General features: G+C 42.8%; 1 protein-coding gene across 1 annotated transcript in view; it reads left to right on the top strand.

The window, feature by feature from the left end:
• Positions 1-22,946, top strand: part of myo1g (myosin IG) — a 59,037-nt gene that overhangs the window by 9,517 nt on the left and 26,574 nt on the right. Inside the window, exons 10-20 of the mRNA XM_061058868.1 lie at positions 11-125; positions 1,751-1,921; positions 2,826-2,896; positions 8,774-8,848; positions 9,010-9,142; positions 11,336-11,502; positions 13,557-13,764; positions 14,369-14,592; positions 16,005-16,149; positions 21,256-21,360; positions 22,106-22,219. Coding sequence (XP_060914851.1) covers positions 11-125; positions 1,751-1,921; positions 2,826-2,896; positions 8,774-8,848; positions 9,010-9,142; positions 11,336-11,502; positions 13,557-13,764; positions 14,369-14,592; positions 16,005-16,149; positions 21,256-21,360; positions 22,106-22,219 — 1,528 coding nt within the window. The remainder of the gene's footprint in view (positions 1-10; positions 126-1,750; positions 1,922-2,825; positions 2,897-8,773; positions 8,849-9,009; positions 9,143-11,335; positions 11,503-13,556; positions 13,765-14,368; positions 14,593-16,004; positions 16,150-21,255; positions 21,361-22,105; positions 22,220-22,946) is intronic.

The raw sequence follows: 22,946 nt of genomic DNA, 5'->3' as shown, positions 1-22,946 counted from the left end.
CTCTTGTCAGTTTCGAACAGTTCTGCATCAACTACTGCAACGAGAAGCTGCAGCAGCTCTTCATCGAGGTCATCCTCAGACAGGAACAAGACGAGTACCAGAGAGAGGGCATCACCTGGCAACATGTGAGAAACACACACAAATGAGAACACATGATTGTAAGAGATGCCGCGGTACATAAAAGTTAGGGCCCGACCGATATGGGATTATGGGGGCCGATACTTTTATCTTTAAATATTTTTCTTCCTCTGTCTTTTATAAAAAAGTTTCCCATAAAAAGTTATTTGAGGTTAAAACATCTGGTGCAGCTGTGACACAAAGTAGAAGGTTTGTTAGTGCAGTGATGTCACTACTACACCCATACATGCTACAAACATGCTACATACAGTACATGCTACATACATGCTACATACAGTACATACAGTACATGCTACATACATGCTACATACAGTACATGCTACATACATGCTACATACTGTATATACAGTACATACTACATACATGCTACATATATGCTACATACATGCTACATACTGTACATACAGTACATGCTACATACATGCTGCATACATGCTACATACTGTACATACAGTACATGCTACATACATGCTGCATACATGCTACATACTGTACATACAGTACATGCTACATACATGCTACATATGTGCTACATACTGTACATACAGTACATGCTACATACATGCTGCATACATGCTACATACTGTACATACAGTACATGCTACATACATGCTACATATGTGCTACATACATGCTACATATTGTACATGCTACATACATGCTACATTCATGCTACATACACACACACACACACACACACAGAAGCACTAAGTGCATCTCTAATGTGGTCATGTTTCCTTCTTAATTTTAAGTATTTCATGTATTTAAATGTCTACTTGACTTATTTTAAATATGTTGTTGAGATTTTCTTTATTTTTTTTACTTATGTTGAAAACAAACGTCCTCCGGGGAGGACGCATCTGAACCCAGAGAACCATTAAATGATGTTTCTTTGAGTGGTGATGTAATTGGAGTTTAGCTGGGCTGGTTTTGGCTCTGATATTTTCTAGCAGAAACAAAAAAAAACATCCAGCCTTGTTACAAACTTTCTCGCACTAAATCCTTACAAGAAGCTACTTCCACTAGAGTCTGAACAACGAGAGTCTAAATCCATGTTTGATCAGCACTGCTGCCTAGTTTGAGAGTTTGATCTGAGATCCCTGGTGCAGAAAGTCAAGGTTGAAATTCAGAACAGTTTATTCAAAGTGTGTTTCCAGCAGCAAATAAGGATTCTCCGCTTCACATCATCACAGCCACATGTTTTTCTTCTCCTTTACATTTTCCTCAATGTTCCAATCTCTGAACTCTCCGTCTTACTGTAAATTTAGGAACTACAAGGTGACGTGTCGGACTTTGAGGAAGTAATAAGTCAAATGGTTCATGTTAGCTAGCTAGTTTGATTCCAATTGGTTGAGTAAATGAGAATAATTATACTGAAGGTGAGTAAAGCTTTTATACATTTCCTCCTCCTTGAACAACGTTTCTACCTGAGTCTCATCAGAGAGATGTTCCTAGGCGATGATGTTTGCTTTTAACAAGAAAGACAACAACTCCCATGACCCCACGCTGCTTCACAACATCATCAAACTATGTCTTCTGATGTGTTTGAGATTCCCCTGGTGGCCGAAAAGTGTCATGACGTGCATTTGTCGATCTTAATATTTCTTCACAGATTGATTACTTCAACAACCAGATCATCGTGGATCTTGTGGAGCAGCCCCACAAAGGCATCATCTCCATTCTGGACGAAGCTTGCCTCTCCGTCGGTAAAGTCACCGACACAGTCTGCCTGGACAGCATGGACATCAAACTGGCCCAGCACCCCCACTACACCTCCCGCAAGGTGAGACCAGAAGAGAAGGATTTCAGAATGTCGGTCCATGAAGTACTTGTTTGTTCCTATTTTTATGTTGTTATGTTGATGTAAAGCACTTAGTGACATTTGTCTATGAAAAGAGCGATATAAATAAATGAGTAAGTATGAGTAAATAACTTTACTTACTTACCTACAAACAGGCGCCCAAAAATCTATGAGGTCATTACAGTGGCGGTTCTAGACCACTTTTACTGAGGGGGCCAAACGGGGGCCAGTTGTTAAACCCAGGTGAAAAATAGACAAAGATGATCGCTTTAAAAAATATATAAATATTATGCCAAATAATAGCACACATCATTAAATACCATGATTTATATTTGTTTCAGTAACAGTAATAACTAGATTGTGAGTCCAGTTGTTGAGTCAAGTACTGTGTATGTTCACTCCTTTTGGAGGGGTGGCCACGTGGGGGGCCAAGCTCAGTGTTACAGGTGCACTGGCCCCTGTTGGCCCCTGCCTAGAACCGCCCATGGGTCATTACAAACAGGTATATACAACAAAATTTTTTTAAATAAATCTCATGTTTTAGCATCAGATAGTTACTAAAGATTCTTACGTTTGTTTGATTTTTAACCTTAAATGAACGGGAAATATAAAAGAGTCACTCTGTTCTGTGTTGTCATTTTTCCAACTTGCTGTAATAAAGGTCAAATGTTGTGTTGCAGCCAGTAGAGGGCAGAGTTTCTCAAATTTCCGACTTTGTTTTCCGAGTTTTGAAGTCCTCATAAGATTCTTTTCAGACAATCAGTGTATCTTGAATCTGTCCTCTGCACACTGTTGACGTTTCTAACACATTTAATGACAGAATAGTGTTGTTGTTGTTTTTTCACGACTGGCTCTTCACTCGTTGTTGTCCTCTTCTCATTTTCAGCTCAGCCCAACAGACAAAACCATGGACTTCCAGAAACACTTCCGTATCCGCCACTATGCTGGAGATGTCACGTAAGTCGCTCATACATTTTTACGCTCTTTTGAAAGCAGCAGAGATGTTGTGCAGATATGTTAATGTAAGCTCTATAATCCACAGCAAGCATTTTAAAATATCTAAAGTCTCACGTTTACAACTGTGCAGTTCAGTGTCTAAACACACCGTGTACCAAATCAACACTCTCTTATTGATCAGGTGTGCGTTGCTCTGGTTTGCAGATGAAATAGAAAATGTGGTGACTAATTATTATGCCAGGTGTTCCAACAACACGTGAAGCACGTGGCTTGTTAACGATGTACATTCCACTCAAAAAGCGTGAAAAGCGTGAATATCATCCTCAGCTGCGAACTGTGCATCAAACACATTCATTAATCTGCACAGGCAGCCGTATGGACGCCATCGTGTTTGACACATGTGGCATTATGGAGGCAGGGAGAGCAAACAACCTCATCTGTGTCGATGTAATTCCCGCCTGTATAGACGTATAAATTCATAGAATCACACATCACAACATGTGCCATATCGCAGCTTTGATGCGTGACATTTGATTACTTATACCTCGTTTCCTGATGCTATCTGGTACATAGATATTTCACATCCACATTCACTGCACATGGAAGAATTGTATTTAGTTTGATGTGTTGCAATAAATCCCGAACAGAAAATTTACTTTAAAGGTCACATATTATTCAAAATACACTTCACCATGTTTTTCTAACTCTAATATGTGTCACTAGTCCGTCTACAAACCCCCCAATGATGAGAAAAGTCCATCCTCTCCGTCTTCTGCCTGCTCCACTTTTCAGAAAATGTGTTCTCAAACAGGCCGGTTTGGAGATTTTCCCTTTGTGACATCACAAAGGGCAGTAACCCCTCCCCCAGGTGGGTGACACTCCCACAGCTAGGTGTTTGTTCTGCCCTCTGAGTCTGCCTTCTAACCGTCAACAATCGTGCATGAAAGCCTGAAAGCCTGAGCCACCCAAGCCCTTCCAGAGAGGGGGCGTGGTCAGACACAGCTCATTTACATATTTAAAGGTACAGACACAGAAACAGCCTGTTCTGAGCAGGGCTGAAATAGAGGGGTTTATAGACATGATCAAATACAGGATCAGAGTGGATTTAGAACAAGAAACTTCACAGACATGTTTTGAGGAGCTCTGAGACTTCTTTAAACTTCCTGAAAAAGAGGATAATATGTCACCTTTAAGAAACAAAATGTGCATGTTATCATAGGGGAGATATGATGATTTTAGATTAGCATAAGTTAGCTCAAATGGTTCCAGAAACAGCAGGAAACAGTGTTGCGTCCATATGTTTAAGATTTAAATGTTTTTTTAAATGTGTCTCAAGATCCTTTTAGTATTTTTTTTTGCAAGTAGTCACAGCACAGTCTGATATGAGTGAGTAAATATTGTTGATGAGCAAAATGGTCCTCGATTAGAGTCAAACTCAAAAGATTTGAAACCCTTTTCTGAGGTCAATCATATCATATATAAGATTTCCCACTATAAAATGTCATTAATTTCTATCAGGGCTTTTTATTTGATTCTAAAAGCACATTAATTGTCATCGATGTGAGTGCCTGTTTGGTTTATGATTCTCAGAGTAAAGATGAGTTCGCTCAGTTTGCTCCTCCTTCGCTGCTCCACTTCCCTAATGTGTTCACTGGATTTAAACGTCACAGTGGGCAGATGAGGCCCCCGGCCAGCAGTCACCCGTCATGGCTTCGGTTCCAGAAGATCCCCCCCCCCCCCCCCCCCCTCACCCTGCTCACGTGTACCGCCCTCAATCTAGAGAGGGGAAGGACGTTAATATGTCAAGGGAACACGGTAGGAGGAGAAGGGATGCAGCCAGCTGATGAGACTATTTTGGCTCTGTTAGATGAAGCGGCGGCGGTAATCAAACAGAAACAGAGGAGGGTTTATTGAGTTTCTGTGACTCGGGGAAATCCAGGCTAACACGATGTTAAACATAGACCAAAACACAGATTAATTTGATCCTTCTCTGAAGCTACAGATAGCTCAAACAGACAACCAGTGCACTGTTTTCTCACTAACCGCCCTGCCCTCCTTAACACTCAGGGGTGGAGGAAGTGTTCAGGTATTTTACTGAAGTAAAAGTACCAAAAACACACAGGTCATAAATACTCCAATACAAGCAAAAGTCATGCACAGGAATTATACCCTGATAAAAGTATGTGAGTTTGATCAGGAAATGTACTTTAAGAAGCGAAAATTAATGTAAATTGTGCAGAAAAATGTGAATGTTGCTTTTTATTTTATCATTAGAAGATTATTTCTGCTGCCTTCAGTTGGATCAATCTGCTGATTATTCTATTTTAACAATCTGTCAGGCCCGTTTTCTAGAACAAAATAACTAAGGGTGCATTTGCGATTAAAGGGGGTGCAGCTTGACCAGCAACAGCAATGAAAAACAGCGTATAGGTGCTATGGATCCATCACCTGGTCCCCAGTGAACAGACAGGACACGTGCACACGTCATGACCATCAGATCATGGATGTAATAATTAGATCTGAGTCACTGTCATTATTTTTTTTTGCATCCATTCAATTGCAGGTGCAGAAATTTAAAATGAGGGTACTATACATCATGTTGCACCCTCGTAGAACCGAGCCTGCAATATATATATTTTTTATTTGGACTGAATAGTGATGAATTCACGGTATTATAACCCAAACCAAAAAACAAAAGTGACATCTTCAAGTGTAATTTTTGTCAAACAGATGATTGTTGCCCGAATAGTGATCGATATGTAATTGTAGACAGACATCGGCATGTTTTGATTCAAATAGGTAAGCGTCTTAAAAAAAGAGGCTGAAGCCATTATTTACTTACACAGCTGCAGTGATTCATTTGTTTTCCACCAATAAATGGACAGGGGTTTATTGAGAAATATTTGCAATAGAGTGGTATTGAAAAGTTAGTCAGAATATTGTTTATAGTATTTTAAATGTAGCTGGTTTCTCTGGGCAACGAGAAATTACTGCACAGTTTGGTTATCAGTGATTTAAAAGAGACAAAGTCAAAGTTCTCCGTTTCCAGCTCTTCAAAAAGTAACATTTTCAGATTCTTTAACTACTTTATTACAATAAAGTGAAATGTTGAAGGTCACTGGTGGACATTTAAACCCTCCTCAGACATTTTACAGACCAAACCACTCATTAGTTTTGCAGAAATGAATCAACAGATGACTTAGCGAGGGGCTGTGGGTTGCAGCGGTACGTTGCACCTCTGGCAGCGCCAACACGGCGGCTGGATAAGAGCATGTGTGGCAGACCTGCAGAGGTACTGACAGATGGCCGTGCGTGTCTCTGTCACCCTACCTCAGCTCGTCTCTGAGCCTCGTCTGGGTCTCTCCAGCTGAGCTGTCAGACTTCGTACATTACTTCCTGCTGACACTGACCCCCCCCCCCACCCCCCCATCATCCCCCCCCTCCCCTCCCCTGTCACATCCCACCTCATCTGAGTCAATCCTCACTCCGGCTAAATATACCCTCGCCTCACCGAGCTGCCACTATCACAAGCTTTGACCTACTTCGCTCCCTCCACCTCCTCCCTTTTTCTCTTTCCTCATTCCTTTTTTGTTTTTCCTTTCTTTTGTTCTGCAACCCTCACCTGGTTTTCTTTGTCATCCACTTTTTAATTCCCCGTTGTATTTTCAGCTTGCACATGCAGCACTTTGAGCAGCCATAAGATACATCATACTCCCTTACTGCACAACTTTCTACTGCAGGATGTGGTTGTAGTCCGGCTCTCTCTCTCAGTGTGTGTATTCCCTTTAACCTCGCACAACACAGCCCTGTCCTTGCACCAGCCTTCACCTTCATACTTAAATATACTTTCCTCTTCATCATCCCCCCTTGTCTCTGGAGAGCTGCTGTCGTTATCTCTGCATGTCCTCTCCCGTCCCAGCACTCTCCCGTCCTGTCCTGTCCTTGTGAATGACTGTTGTTGCTTGTTAGTGTGTGTTCTGACCGCTCTTCTATTTCCATTTCACACTCTGTGTCTCTGCTCGCCGAGCTTTTCCGGGGATCTGGTCAGGTGGTTTTTTTTGGTTTTTTTTCCCGACGCCCGAGAGCCATGGGGACACATCTGTCAAAGCCGGCCTCCGCTTTCTTTGCCTCCGGATGTGACAGCCGGGACACAAACAGGGCCATGCAGACGACATGTGACACGCTGCATGTTTGTGGTTTTGTTTGTGTTTGTGAGTTTGTTGGAGAGGGAGGAGAGGAGAGGAGAAGTCTCTGTGGGAGTAGAGTCTGAGCTACTGCAGTGGTGGAAAGTCACTCTGTATATTTAGCCAAGGTTTTTAAGCTGCCGTTTTTACTTTTAACTTTATACTTCTCTAGATTTTTTTTGGGGGACATTTTTGTCCTTGTGGAAAGAAAAGCTTAAGAGCGACAGGAAATGTTGGGAGGAGAGAGTTGGGGATGATATGCAGCAAAGGAACCTACGGATGCTGCTAAGAGTAGTACAACCTCTGTACATGACGTGCAACATATCTGGCATCCCTATACTCTAGATTTCATGTTACCATTTATATTTCTATCAAAAAGTGATTTCCAATTTAAACTTCACACATGGTTTTCATCTATAGAACAGTTCAGGTATAAACCAAGATAGCCCCCGTCGATGTAAAGTGCACTGAATCTGCTATTGCATCAGTATTAAATATTTGCTTCTGTACAAATAGTTAGTGTTGGCTACTAAGTCATGTCATGCTAAATGCTCTGAATGTTACAAGTTAAACTAGACGCCATGAGAATTGGATGTTTGACGGGTGGGGGAATTCCAGGGTAACTCACAATGTAAGACAGAAATCTGTATTTGAGCACCAGAATTTCTTTTAATGAAAATATCGATATTTTGCTCCAGATATTTAATGAGAGTCAGGATGAGTATGGATATTTTGTAGACCCCTCTTCCTCTCCTTATAATGAAACTAGTTCACTAGCCCAGCTGCCTCCCCAGCATCACGCTTTTTGTTGCTTTGATAACTCTACTCAGAAATCATAAAATACACTAAGAGACTCCAGACTAAATGTTTTTGTGACTTTGTTTCATGATTAAAGGCAAGTTAGCACCTGAAGGAGGTCAAAAATAACTTTAATAATTCTGATTTAAAGCAGATTTTTGACCAAACTCCCAAAACGTTGAGTTTTCTGTAGTCTGAGGGCTGGTTACAAGATAATAAATCTCTGTCATGAACAAACTCTATTTAAAGTAGTCAAGAACCTTTACCAGCCATGACAGCAAAGACTGCATCTGCATTTCTGTATCTGTGTTATCACTAATAATGTAACACATCCATTAGCCTTCTCAGTGTCCCTCATGCTGCACATCGAGGACTTTTACTTTTGACGTTCCGAGGACATTTCACCTGATAATTCCTGAATATTTAGTCGGATTTTGAATTGCATTTTTTCAAGCGAAGCATCCACACTGTGCAGGTTGATATTACATTATGAGGGAGTCAGTAGAGGTTTATTTGAGGCAACACTTACACCGCAGCAGGCTCTTTACCCCGGAGCTGGACGGCTTATGTAACGGAGCCTCGCAGAGCGCCCGTGACCTCCCACTGATGCCTCTCTAAAAAACAAACCCAGCCAATTTGAATAAATGCAGACCGCTCCGTTTTGTAGACATTTTCATTTCTCCAAAACGTGAGCCGTGGGGGGGAACTGGACCACTCGGGGAAGACAATGGAGTCAGTTACAGAAATGTTAGTGACCCTTGCAGCCATTTAAACTCTGTTACTCTCTGACTTTGGTGTTTTTTTTAAACATCCCTGACAATCCTTTCTACTCCCAGTGCTACTATTGTCATCCTTTTACTCTTGATCGCCCTCACTTTGTCCCTCTCTCCTACAGATATTCCGTCGAGGGGTTCTTGGACAAAAACAAGGACATGCTTTTCCAGGATTTCAAGCGTCTCATGTACAACAGGTGCCACTCACAGTCTCTCAGTTTAACAACTGGGTGAAGTGTTAAAAAAAAAAAAATATCTTCTTTCACCCTGTTTTGCATTTTTCTCGTTTCATGCTCGCCTACTTAATAATTCCCTTTCATTGCTCTTTTTCGCTCGCTCGCTCCTCTCTCTGTTGAAGTGCCAACCCGGTCCTGAAGGAGATGTGGCCAGATGGTCAGCTGAGCATCACCGAGGTCACCAAGAGGCCTCTGACCGCCGCCACCCTCTTCAAGAACTCCATCGTGGCCCTCGTCGACAAACTGGCCTGCAAGGTTTGCAAATTCAGTTTGAGTTTGGCTTCCTCTTCCTGTCCCTTTAACCTTTTGTAGGAAGTTGTGAAGTGCAAAGTGAAGCCAGGTAAAACAGATTCTGGCTTCTGCTAATGATGGGTTTAAGCTACAGCCTCTCTACAGGCGTCCAGCAGGGACATGTATAAGTACCGGTGTGCTCTTTCTTGTATAGCAGATATTGTGGGGTTGCTTGTCCTCATCCTGTCGGCCTTGTAAAGCTGGGTGGCTGATGAAAAGGGAAGGTGATGGTGGACCACAAAATGTGCTGCTCACCTCTCCTGGCCTCATCTCACCGTCTGAAGTCTGACATTTCCTGCTGTTATTTTGGGATGGCCTGCTGTCAGGTTGCTGTAACATCTCCTCTCGGTGTGGCTGAGGTAAAGTTAAAGGAAACCCCCCCGCCCCCCGCCCCCCCCTGGCATTTCCCCCCACCCCTTCATGTCACGTTGAAAGAGCGGATGTCTTCTTCCACAGACACACCTGTGCCCAGTCTGCCCCCACCTCATCTCCTCCCAGGCCCCCCGCTACCTGACTCCCTTTTTTAATCTCCGCTGAGCTGAGTTGAAATTGGGGGCACACATGCACATGCATCATTGATATGATGAACGACAGCGTGGGGTATGAACTCAGGAAAATGCTAACTCAGTTCCTTCTTGTTCATCTTTCATGAGAAGAGAGTGAAATACAGGGGAAAACAAGTGTCTCCTATAGGAAAGAGGTCCCTCAGAGATCCCTGTCAAGGCTCAGACCAGGGGCGTGTCCAGACTTCTTGGACTGGGGGGGGGGGCCCAAACTGGGGCACTGACTTATGAAGGGTTGGTCTGAAGTGTGATGTGCACACAAACAAATACATATAAATAATTTACCCTTTCTAACCTCATCAATAATATCTACTTCATAACACACGATAACGACAACATTAGCAACATTTTTTTTAATGACACAAAAAGAAGATTTATGTTCAAATTTAAAGAACTTCAAAATGTGCATGCAAACTCCTGCACACTGTGAACCTTGCAATGTTTTGGTCCCTCCACATTGCCAGTAAGTAAGACAGAGGGCATCACTTTCTTATGCACGTGTCTCATGAAACAGATGTGCAAAGTTTTTATTTACAATTTAAAGTACAAAGACAAATAAATGTACTTGATTGATATGTAAAGAAAACTATAAAAGACCTACAAGTACTTCCTCAGGGCTTTGGGGATCAGAATCAGAATCTGGGTTTATTGCCAAGTACATTTACACATTCAAGGAATTTGACTTGGTGTATTGGTGCTAAACAGTTAACAAGGAAATAAAGCAGAACTAGCGACAACTTAAATAATACAGTATAAGAAGATAGTACAATATATAAAACAGAATTTAAAAATGTAAAATGTAAAATATAAAATATAAAAAATAAAGATTAAAAACACAAAATGTACAAAAGGTGCAATGTAGGAGCTGTGCAGTGGACTATGAGAAAAAAAATCTTAATGTGTGTAACTACTCACAGAGTGCGTGAAAGGAAGATACATTTTTAAAGTCCAGTGGGAAGAAAAATTGGCACCTGGGGGGGGGGCAATCAGATTTCTAGAGGGGGCCCATGCCACCCCTGGCCACTCATCTGGACACGCCCCTGGTTCGGACGTCCAGCAGTTATTTCACATTTGAGGATTTTGTGGTGTTAAAAAATGAAAACATGCTGTTAAATGTGCAGTGAATAAGTAGACGTGGGCTCAGGCTCAGCTGCTCACTGTAGAGATATTAAGGTCAGTAGACTCAGTTGGCCCCGTTCTGCAGCTCGTCTCAAAGGGTAGTGTAGATTATTTACTTGCACAGTGATGAACACAGCAGTGATTTAAATCATGATGAAAAAAAAAAAAAAAAACTGTGATGAATACGATTTTGTGCAGAGAAAACAAGAGTGTTGTAAAATAAATTATCCCCAATATACAAACCCTGAGTTGGAATTGTGCAACACTCAGGCACTGATATGGTATTAGGATTACACTCAGTGAAGGTTCAGTGCATCCATTCTTAATCTGTTCTGCCTATTTAATTTATATTTCTGCTGTAAATTCATTCACATGCAGGTGACAGTGTGATGATGTTTTTAAGTTCAGCATTCCTTCTGATCTCTCACTCAGCCCAACAGGAATGAACCGTTCTCTGTTGTGTCTTCCCTCTCAGGAGCCGTACTATGTGCGATGCATAAAGCCCAACGAGATGAAGTCTCCCGTGCTGTTCGACGACGCCCGCTGCCAGCACCAGGTGGCTTACCTCGGCTTGATGGAGAACGTGATGGTGCGCAGGGCGGGCTTCGCCTACAGGCAGCCTTACCTCCGCTTCCTGCAGCGGTGAGAGAACATGACGTGCTTTATGGAGCAAGACTTGTTCAGTGTTTCCCCTTTTCTCTGTGAGGAAGTGGAGGAGAAAGTGTCTTTGTACTAGGAGTTCAGTGGTATCACCTGGCGTGTGAAATATACCAAACTATCGCTGAACTCCAGCTGGTGTCATGATGACATTTGACTCAAAACTACATTTTAAAAGTCAACATAAGTCTTAAAAATCAGTTTCAAAGTTTTCTTAAAGTCTTTCTATGTGATTTTTCACACTTAAATATAATATAAATCAAGTATCTCCTCTGAAAATAACTCTGTGAGTCATGACTGTCTACAATGGGTGTAACACCTGAGTCCCACTGTCTGTGATGTTTTCAGAGTTTTCAGAGTCCTATCTTCAGTTTGTTAACATCGCCTGGACGGCCGGCTGACTCCTCCCCTCGTGTATAAAAGTTGTTTAATTGAGGGACTAGAGAAAAGAAGAATAACATACTGTACTCACTGCTTAACTGTGTTTCTAGATCACGCTCATTTCAGGTAAATTTACATGCAGTGTGAAGATACGAGCATAATAAAGATCGCTAGCATTAGCATGCTAACACAACAATGCAGCGCGAGTTGTTTTGGTTTCATGCTGCTGCTCAAGGGGCGACATCTACTGGATCAAAAAATCACATATAAAGCCTTTAAAGAACAGAGAGACAAGAAACTTGATGTTTTTTTTTCTTTTAGAGTTAATTTAATTTGTTTCTTTTAGTTGTTTTCTGGGATGGTTGAGCGAAAAATACAGAATTCTAAAAGTGTGCTATTTTGATAAAATGATGCTGCAGAGTTCTCCTGGTTCAAAGCCCCCCTAAGTGGGTCAAAACTCTGGGTACTAAACTTTCTGTAATGAACCTTGATATAGCTGATTTATTCAAACATCTGCCTGCAAACCTCGACATCCTTAACATGATAATGAAACAGATATTTACAGTTTTCTTTTTTTTATCACTTACGTCATGTGCTGATTGTCACCTGCACGCTGATGGAGGCTGTACTTTCCTGGGAAAAAACAATGTGGGTGACTCATTCTGACCTCTGATCTATAACACAAGCAGGTCGTCATCTCTGTGTTTCTCTATTGGCGTCTGTAAACTACAATCAAACCCCCTCCAGAGTTTTCTGTTTTTAAAGGAAAGTTTCTTCAAATATCACTGTTCTTGCCCTGACATGGCAACTTTATTAATCCTCACTATGTACCCAGTTTGTTGTGTAGGATGTATTTTCTCTTACGATTGTCAGACAAATAACTTCAACGTTAAAAATAGCTGCGGTGCCCTTTAAATGGAAGTAACAAGAGTCGTTCCGCTTTTGCATCCACAGAGAGAAATACTCGCCCTTTTCACGGCGCAAATCTGCAACAACACAGTGAAGAACCTCTGCTGTCATTTCTCCTTAAGGGGGCACTCACACTAGACTCAGTTGCGTGCTGGGGCACGGTATGGAGTGCCAAGTGCAGGGATGGGCAACTTTGGTCACAGCAAGGGCCACGTTCATTTAATACTCACTGCCAGGGGGGCAAATTGTAGGATACAAAAAACGATTACAGTCGATTATGTCTCAAATTTAACTCAACATATACCAGTGATCAAATGTTTTTTATGGACATATTTCTGGTTTTCATGATTTCATGGCAGATTTTGTCATGTTTTGATGTGTAAAAATTGACCTGAGGGCCACTCGGCACCCCTGGCCTAGTGTGAGTGCAGCCTAAGACACTCATATTGGCTCCACAACGGCGTTATATTGTTGTCCCAATCTGTGAATTCACAGTGTGTCACATAGTTGCAAAATGGCAAGAGAGAGAGCGCAGCACAACGGGAGCTTTACATACACACACAGTCAGACATGCACACACACACAGCGCTGTTCTCCCTCCTGTAACGCCTCTGTTTGTTCCACCCGAGGCGGCACAGAGGAGGGGGATCACTGCTCCTTTAAGCGTCGGTCTGAATAGGGATCCTGATGAGCACAACTCTTGTACTTTTTAAACCGGATTTCTTCTTCTCTTCCTGAACGATCCGCAGATACAAGATGACGTGCGAGTACACCTGGCCAAACCACCTGATGGCCACGGACAGAGAGGCCGTCGAGGCCATCGTCACCCAGCACGGTTTCCAGGGCGACGTGGAGTACGGACACACCAAGCTGTTCGTGCGGACGCCGCGCTCCCTCTACACCCTGGAGCAGGAGCGAGCCGCCCTCATCCCCATCCTGGTGCTTTTCCTGCAGAAGGTCAGACACGTCAGGATGAGTGCGACTGTAATGTCGAAGGTTCTTTCCGTGCGCCCAGCATTCCCCCACGGCCTCGGCATGATTTCAAAATCTTAAATGTCAGATCTCAAAGGCTGTTTTCTGGAAGTCGTGCGTGGATTTTGACAAGAGTGCATTGATCTTGACAGTCTGATTAATCGACACAGAGACCTAATTGAGCTCGGATCACGTGATCCCGGTTAATCATGAATAACATTATCGTCTCCCGTTACGGACTCGGGCCTCTGGGTTTCAAAGAGGAGATTGCAGTTTGCCTCAGTCTCATGAATATGTGGCTCCTGGTTATGTTTGACTGAAATTCATCTGCCTGCTTGAATTCTAATTTCCTGTAACAATAATTGAGATAATTAATGAGATCCAGAGCACAGTCACATTAAAGTCAATTACCTCCCCTTGCTCAATGAAACACCCCTCTCCCTCCTCTTCCTCCTGACCTACTTTGATGACTCTGCGGAGAAGTCTGAGTCTAGAACTGGAAGGAAGTTTGTCTGCAGCTCGTTGGGACTCTCTCTCTCGCTCTCTCTCTCTTTTCTTTAACACGTCTCTCTTTCCCTCAAACCCTCAGGTGTGGCGGGGGGCTTTAGGTCGCATGAGGTGCAGAAGGATGAGGGCCATCTATGCCATCATGGGCTGCTACAAGCGCTACAAGGTGAAGGCCCACTTCTGGGAGGTGGAGCGGAGGTTTGCTAATGTGCGAACCACGGCCGACTACGGGAAGAGCGTGGACTGGCCGACACCGCCTGCAGCTCTGTCCCAGTTTCACAACATCACAGTCATGCTGCATCGCAGGTCAGAACCCGGGAAGGGAAACTCATAATGACACAATGAAAATAACCAGCTAAAATGTTTTTTTTTTTTTACGTTAAATCCTCAACCAAGCTCCCAGTTGTACTAATTGAATCAGAGCTGCTATGAGGAGTTTTAGTTGTTTATGAAATGGACTGAATGTTAACACTGATGCCTCTTTATGAGCTACAAAAACAAACCATCAATGTGAAGATGGATTATTTCTACATAGTTGTTTTTTTATGCATGGTAAAGGGGAAAAGGGGGGGGGGGGCAGCCTGGTTCTGTCCATTCACAGCATTTCTTGGCGCCGACTTCAATGACTATTCCATGAAAACACATAAAATAGTTTTTACTGATTGTGGTGAAACTGGATCACATGTGGAGAAAAAAAAAAGTACTTTTCTGTCCGATGTCATGTGGCTGCTGTGCTGAAGTTGAACTGCTATTTATAAAATAGCTCAGTTAGCCGTGCAGCTCGCTTTTAGCTTTAAGCAGTAAAACCAAAGAGTACAGTTAAAAACCAGGGAACACTGTTACAGGGGGTTCTGTCCCATGTTGGGCTTCTCTTAACTCAGGACTGAATCCGTCATAACCCCTGCTCAGTCCTCTGGATTTGGGCGCTGAAGGATGCCGACCGCCTTCTTCCTCCTCTCCTGCGTCATGCCTCTCATGCACTTAATTCAACACTCTGTTTCTGTTTCTACGGAGTCATGCTTAGTGGTTCTGTAACATTGTGTCCTGTCATTAGAAAGGCCAGTTACACATTTTTTTTTTCATCCATTTTCTGTAACGTAGAAAACTTGATTTGTGCAGAGAGACAACGGGAGAGGAAATGCTGAAAACAAGTGAATGTTTCTCTGCATCTCTGGAACGCTGGAAAAGTTGAGCTCGACTTTGATTCGTAGTACATCACACCTTTCATTCAGTGACAGGTGTCAGGCCTCTGTTTGAAGCTTTGTGTTTCTAAGATTCTATCCAGACGACTTAAAGCTGGATGCCTTGTCACTTCTGAACACAGCACACTCCTCTTGACGGCGCCTCGCCCAGCTGTTTCCCCCTCTTCACTCCAAACCCCTTAATGTGGATTTATTTAGTCACACAGACATTAAAGTGATATTCATCTTCTAATCCACCCGATCTGCATTAAAACAGTTAAATAAATCTCAGAATTTGAGTAATAACTTGAATGTGTTACTCCGGGTGAGCGAGAGAGAGAGAGATCTTTTTTGATCAACATGAATATGTTTTGGCACTTCAGATAAAACCTTTTTTTTTTTTTTTTCTTCCATCCCTCACAGACTTGAAGCTTTTTTTTTTTTTTCCCCCTCCCACTGCATTGTTTTCCTTTGCACCTTTGATGTATGGCTCCACCCACGTGACATGCTGTCTTGTTCCCATCCCCTTGTTGTCAGGTGGTGGGCGAGGCAGATCGTGAAGAACATCCCGCCGTCTGACATGCTGGAGGTGCGAGCCAAAGTGGCGGCTCTGACTGCTCTGAGCGGAGAGAGGAAAGACTGGGGAGTCAGCAGAGCCTGGGAGAGGGACTACCTCGCCAATGTAAGAACCACATACGATCACACAACACAAGGAAAGAGGAGACGAGGGAACGCTGGAGATAACACATCATTAACACATTTTAAAAGTCTGAATCTCAATAAATAACTCACAATATCTCAATCTAGATGCTTTCTCAGTCAGCATGTGAACATTGTACGTCTTCGCTGTTGGATTGGGTGTAATGGTCATGTTTTCAAACCATTATGATGCAGTCAGATGAAGCTAAAGCTATCAGCTACCGTGATATAAATTGATACCTCCTTAGTGGTTTTAATATAGCGGCAACCTCCGGTGTTGGCTAAAGAAGCCTATGGATGGGGAAGTGCAAGAAACTGCAGTTTGTCGAGTGTCCACTTGAGGCCGGCTGCAGAAGCACCAGAAGTCACATACACACCACATTTAAAAAAAATAAATAAATAAAAAAAGCCAGTTTTTACAACAGAAATTTACATGTTTCCAGCCTGGAACAAAAAACTAAACTGGTCTGAACGATATGAGTTATGCATAGTTAGGTAATGGTAGGTCAGGATGCTCAGCTCCAGCTTTCAACCTGTCTTTAGATTGAGACAGGATTTCCCACATGGCGACTGCTGCTGATGAGCCTCCAGCGCCCCCTGCAGTGACAGATGGGTGACGTCATTTAGGCTTTGTCCATTAATATTCACACACTGGTGTTAAAAAGGTGTTTTTGAACCCAAATGCAGCACAAAAGAGCAGGGATAAATGATAAGAATCTTTACTTAAGACTCAGCTTGTAAATAATAATAATACATTTTACTTATAAGCGCTTTTGAAAAACTCAAAGACACTTTACAGTAGTTAAAACATAAAGAACAGCACAGCAAGGACAGACTAACGGACATCGCAGCATTACACACAAATCATAAAGATAACAACAATAAAGGTAAAACTACAGAAAACACATCACAATCACATAGCAGCTTGTTTGAAGAGGTGAGTTTTGATCAGTGATTTGAAAGTAGGAGGGTCGGTGCAGTGTTGAATGTGTGTAGGGAGTGAGTTCCAGAGGGAGGGGGGCAGCTATGGAGAAGGCTCTGTCCCCCCCCAGGTGGGGACAGAAGTAAAGGTAGGTAAAGTTCAGTTCTTTGGCGTGGATCCATCAGAGTCCTTTGATTGGACTGGAGGCTTCGGCTTGGGGGTCCGAACTGTGAGATACGCGAGTGATGAAGGGGTAATTGACCAGCGGGTAAATGTTCACAGAATACACGCAGACAGCGACACAGTGAGAGTCTCTGATCAACAGAGGAGGGAAACAGGTAAACTCACTCTGTAGCATTGTTTGTTAAGAATCAGCACACGGCCAGAGGACGAGGCAGACTTCAAGGTCAGGGACAGACGGCTGAGGTGATTTCAAGGATTATAACAATGCATGCAGGGTCAGAAAGAGGGACTCGGTAACAGAGCGAGTGCTGGAGAGTCGAGCATTCGACGTCAAAGAACAAGTCTTGGAATGTGCGAGGGAGCAGGAGAGGGTTTTCATGCTGGCTTGATTGCAGACGAGAGGCAGCTGTGTCCGCAGGTGAGTGGGGTTGAGCTTGATGAGGTGGGAGTGATCGGCAGACAGAGTGAAGCAGAGGCAGGCTGAGTGGAAAATGACTTGAGTGGGGGTTCAGGTGAGCGGAGGAGTAGAAATGCGACAGTGGTGAATATACAGTAGAAGTGTTTGTTAGATTCATTTAAGATTCAGGAGAAACATGTTTCAAAGACAGGTACTGTGTGAAACATAAAGACCAGCATATAGACGTAGACGCTGTGAGTTATGACTAATAAGCACTCTCTTCATATTGTTATTGACATGTTGAATAAAACAATAAATTGTAGGGACCGACCGATATGGATTTTTGGGGCCGATACCGATATTGAGTAGAGCAAAAATCCGATAACGATAAATTGGCCGATATCTTTCTTAGATGTGTGTAAGATCTGTCGAGATATATCTACATTTATTGTGTTGATCCCTCAAAAGCAGTAATCAAACACATGGTGACTCAACTGGAAAGTATGGGTGCGTTCGAATTGTCATTTTTGCTCAGGAAGGTTCCTAACTGAGTGAAATGACCCGGAAGCATTTAAGTGGCGGCCACGATAAGAGCCGTTTGAATTCTCTAAAAGCTAAGGAAAGGTGGGTCAACGCTTCCTTTATAACCTCCTTTAGCATAGGATACACTGGACCATCCTTTACCAAAGGAGATGAGATATGCCGCCCCACAATTCCTTGCGACCGCAACATTTCAGATCATGTAAGAGATAAAAAGATAAGAGACATTTTTATCAGATGATGTTTTATTCAACATATTTAATTCACTTAAGAATGCTTTGTGCTGCTGTACATTTGTATGCTTAAAACATTATGTGTAGGTTATATCTTACATAAATGTAACAATTAATTTCATACAATCATATTTATGTTGATTTCTGAGTGGACAGGAAGCTGATGGTTTCACTTTTCTTACTTGTAGCCTGGTAGTCTATATTTCTTTTATTTCAGTCCCAACCTTGTGGTGATTAGGATTATTTCACCGGTGAGAAGGCACAGGGGAAAGTTATTTTAGATGCGCTTTTTGTAGTCCATTTTCTGAACATTGTAGTGTCAACACGGCGGACCGCACGTCATTAACCTCCGCCGGCCCGTCGTAATTTAATGACGTCGCCTAGTGGAAAATGCGGTCGGATCGTCAGAGCAACGAGATCGCCTTTCCCTAAGTCCTTTATGAATTCTCCTAACATCTTTCCTTGACCTCATGACGTTTTCCCCCTGGGGTTAAGGTGAAGTGGACAGTGAAAGGAGGGACAATTCGAACGCGGTGTAAGCGCCTCACCGCTCGACACTCTGGAGAGCGATGGCGCTTGTTGTACTCCCTACAGCGCCCTCTGCTGGTGACAGAGAACTGCTAGTGCAATGTAACGAAACTCAAATGAAATGGTTTTTGACTGGTGAATAAATCTTGTTATATCAGCGCGTATATGAGTAAAATTAGGCGATACCGACGGTCACTTGATACGCTGATATCGGACGATGTTATCGGGCTTTAATAAATTGTTGTCTAGTTTAGATAATGTGTTTTTTATGAACTTTCTAACTTCCTACCTGAGGACTGTGAAGCAGTCATCACCACAAGAGGACCTCATCGACCTCTTCTTTGACACACACTGCTTTTTTTCTCCTTTTACAGAGATGAGTGAAAAAGTCCACTGACTTCACGGGCAGAAGAATTCCTTTTTGATTTATCTCAGTGAACAACACTTGAATACCCAGCAGCGTTTCGGATCACAGGAATCGTCTGTTGTTGGGGATGTTTGCGGCGCATGTGACGAGAGCTCGCAGTAAACAGCGTGACTGAAAGAGGACGGCGCTCGTGAACACAGCCCTTCCTTAATGAATCCCACAGACGGCTCATTTAGCAGCTAATCCGGGGGTGTTTGCTAGCTCGAGGCTCTTGAGAGACGCCTTCGGGGGGGGGGGGAGTGTGAGCATGACCACCACAGAGTCCTGAGTCACTCCTCTCGTTAGCCCGTCAGACGGCCCGTGACTCGTCGCCCTCCTCCAGGGCTCCAGCTTCACGTGATTGTAGTTAAATCCTACAAAGACCTATAGTTAAGTGCACTCAGTCAGCCTGAATCGGGACTCGTGTGTGTGTGTGTGTGTGTGTGTGTGTGTGTGTGTGTGTGTGTGTGTGTGTGTGTCTGACGTGTCCGAGTACCAGAAAGGGAGAGAGAGAAAAATGGGACAGTGAGACCAATTAGTGTAAGTCATGTATTCTCGTAAAAAAAACCTTCAACAGATTAAAGATTAAAGGGTCAACAAGTTTGACTTCAATATTTCAGATTAAAGCTCGTCTTACAAATCAGAGCAGGGAAGTTGTTGGCATGGCAACCCCTCAGGACAAGAAGCTGTGAGCTGGAAAAGATGATCATAAAAAAAATCAAAAAAAAATCAAGTTTTCACTTGATTCTTCAGGCGGCTGGGAGCGATGATCGTATACGTTTGATTTTTAAAAAAAACATCTTCACTGTCTTTGCAATCGCATGCAACTTACGTCCTACAGCCATTATTATGATATATTACCCTCAGTTCAGAATCATTAGAAAAGGAGCTAAATGTAGAGGAGCAGCGCCATTTCATTACTTATTCTTCTTCATGTGTGCTAAGAGGAGCACAACAGGAAGTCACCAGGCTCATCCATAGATCCCTCTGAACATGGACCCAAATAAGCATCACATCAACAATCTTCTAATAAGACCTTGTTAACATTTATGGCCCTGGTTAAAGGAATTAGCTCCCATACCCAAAGAGCATCAATGACTAGAATAGAATTACTTTATTGATCCCAAATTGGGAAATTGTGGCGTTACAGCAGCAGGTTATCCAAACACACAATATTTGCAAATATACACAATATACAAAGTAAATAAGCACTAAAAATATCAAAACTAAGAATGAGAATATATACAACCAGGATTTAACTTAGCATTACTAGTCTTAAATATGAAAGATTAAATGTAAATGTGCAAAAAACAGAGTTGTAAATGGACAGTATTGACATGGGGAGCTGTCCAGAGCTGTGAAATCAGTGACACATATGTTAAAGTGCATGAGTGTAGACATATTATCAGCAGAAACTATTCAATATAACGGCGAGTAGACAGACAAATTAAGTGAACTTGAGTGCAGGGATAATTGAGGCTGGAAACCTGTGTTGAGGAACATTTTCTTGGTGTTTTATCCAACACACTTTTAGCAAATGCAAAAGTTCTTGGGAGAAATGGTCACATAAAAAGTTTGAGATTTTCTTCTTAGCAGGGCCCCCCCACTGTATTTCTAATCAGGCAGTTTAGCTCCAGTATCAGGGCCACCCTCGCCCTTCATCCTTCTCCGACAGCATGTCAAACTCTGTGTCTGCTAACTTCCCCCCCGAGGCCCTGAGCTTTCATCTCCTTCTTATAGAGATAAAGCAACAAAACGAAGAAGAAGAGGTCACCCAGAGTTACGCTCCCTAAACCGTCTGAAATGTGGCTGCATGATGATGATGATGATGATGACATCAGCCGGCTTCTAGCAATAACACAACTCTTTCAACTCTGCAGGTGCGAGACAGCCCTGAGACCAGCCCGGGCTTCGTCCATATTTCCAAGGAGCTGAGGAACAAAGACGAGTACTCTCAGGTCCTCTTCTCGGGCTTCTGCAGAAAGGTACAGTATGTGTGGGAGGAGAACGAGATGATCAGAAATGTCTGTTTTGTACGAGGAGTTTCCTTTCTTTTGCTGTTCCCCTTGCAGCTCAGGGATATTTTTTCTCTCCTTCTTCTGTGTTCTCTGTTCCACCCCCTCGCACTCTCTGCCTCTCGTATCGGCTCCTCTTTCATGTTTTCATGTTTCCAGCGGTGAACACGGCCCTCTCAGACAGAAATATGAAGAATACAAATCTCAGAGGATTAATCATGAAAGGAATTGAACTCCTTAACCCTACAGATTGTCTTCTTCTTTTCTGCCACTGAAAAGACTCGGCTGAATTATTATTTTTGCCTCATGCTGAACTCGCTCTTATCGTCTCCCTTGGGGATCACAGTGGCCATATTTTCCTTATCAGGGATTGTGGAGCGAGGGATTCCACTAAAACTCTTGGTGCAGCTTTTAAGCCAAAGTATGCCTGAAGATATGCGGGCTTTGATAAAAGGCAATGAAACCATCTCAAACTCTGACAAACCCACCGGAGCTTTTATCTTGAGTCTGAAGTTATCTTTTTATTTCCTGCTTTGTGAATGTTTCTTGTTTGCAGCTCCATAAGGAAAACTTGTTTTGAATCTGAAGTAGAGAAAACAGCAACAACTAAAAAGAAAAATAGAAAATGTACAAATGTGGAGCTTTATCCTCTCTCTCTCTCTCTCTCTCTCTCTCTCTCTCTCTCTCTCTCTCTCTCTGCTCTCTGCTCTCTCAGGTGAATAGATTCAACAAAAGCACAGACCGAGGCCTGCTCGTCACAGACAAGTACGTCTACAAATTGGAGCCAAAGAAACAGAACAAGGTTTTGAAGAGGCTTCCTTTGGACGCTGTAAGTACTCACATGGGAGAGAGCGTTCATGCACAGGCGCACCACCACACTCCACCCTGAACCCTTAAAGCTACGGAGCCGCGCACACATCCAGATAAAGACACGCAGCGCAGGCCTTTTTAAAATAGATTTGAATTTAACTTTTTTGTGTTCTTCTGTAGTTTTTGAACAAACAAAATAATCACTGAAAAAGTTGCATAAAGCTGCGCTGTGGCGCACCATGGCTGTTTCAGTTTCCTCAGTTTCCCCAACAGAAGGGTACCAAAAAAGTGGGACGGTACGGATCCTTTATTTTGGTACCATTCCCAACTTTTCACGGTGGAAACGCAAATAAATGGGTTACCGTACTGAACCAAACTGAACCGGACCGCTTGGTGGAAACGGGGCTTATGTCTCCTTAGGGTCTAAGAACCTTTCTTGGAAGAACTGTAACGGGTACTTAACTCACAAATTGACCAGAAAAGCTTTGCTCTAAATTTAATTTCTCTAAGAATTTTTCAGGTGGTTAAAATTCCCTTCAAGTACTTTAGTCCTGGTATAAGGATTGGGGTTGCACGTGCGTTGTTTGCTCTTGTGTTAATCCATGATTGGTCCACTATACCTAATTCTGCTGCAGTGAAACACAGATATACGTTCTAATTAGGGTGAGTATTGCTACATGCCATGATTCAGGCTTTTGCAAAACTAGACGCACAAGTTACAGTTATGTGCACGCAGGTTGTCATGT

This window comes from Labrus mixtus, chromosome 16 (genome assembly GCF_963584025.1).
Source record: "Labrus mixtus chromosome 16, fLabMix1.1, whole genome shotgun sequence".
In the NCBI taxonomy this organism is placed as follows: domain Eukaryota; kingdom Metazoa; phylum Chordata; class Actinopteri; order Labriformes; family Labridae; genus Labrus; species Labrus mixtus.
The sequence above is the reverse complement of the archived record's forward strand: the minus strand, read 5'-3'. Positions and strand labels throughout refer to the sequence as shown.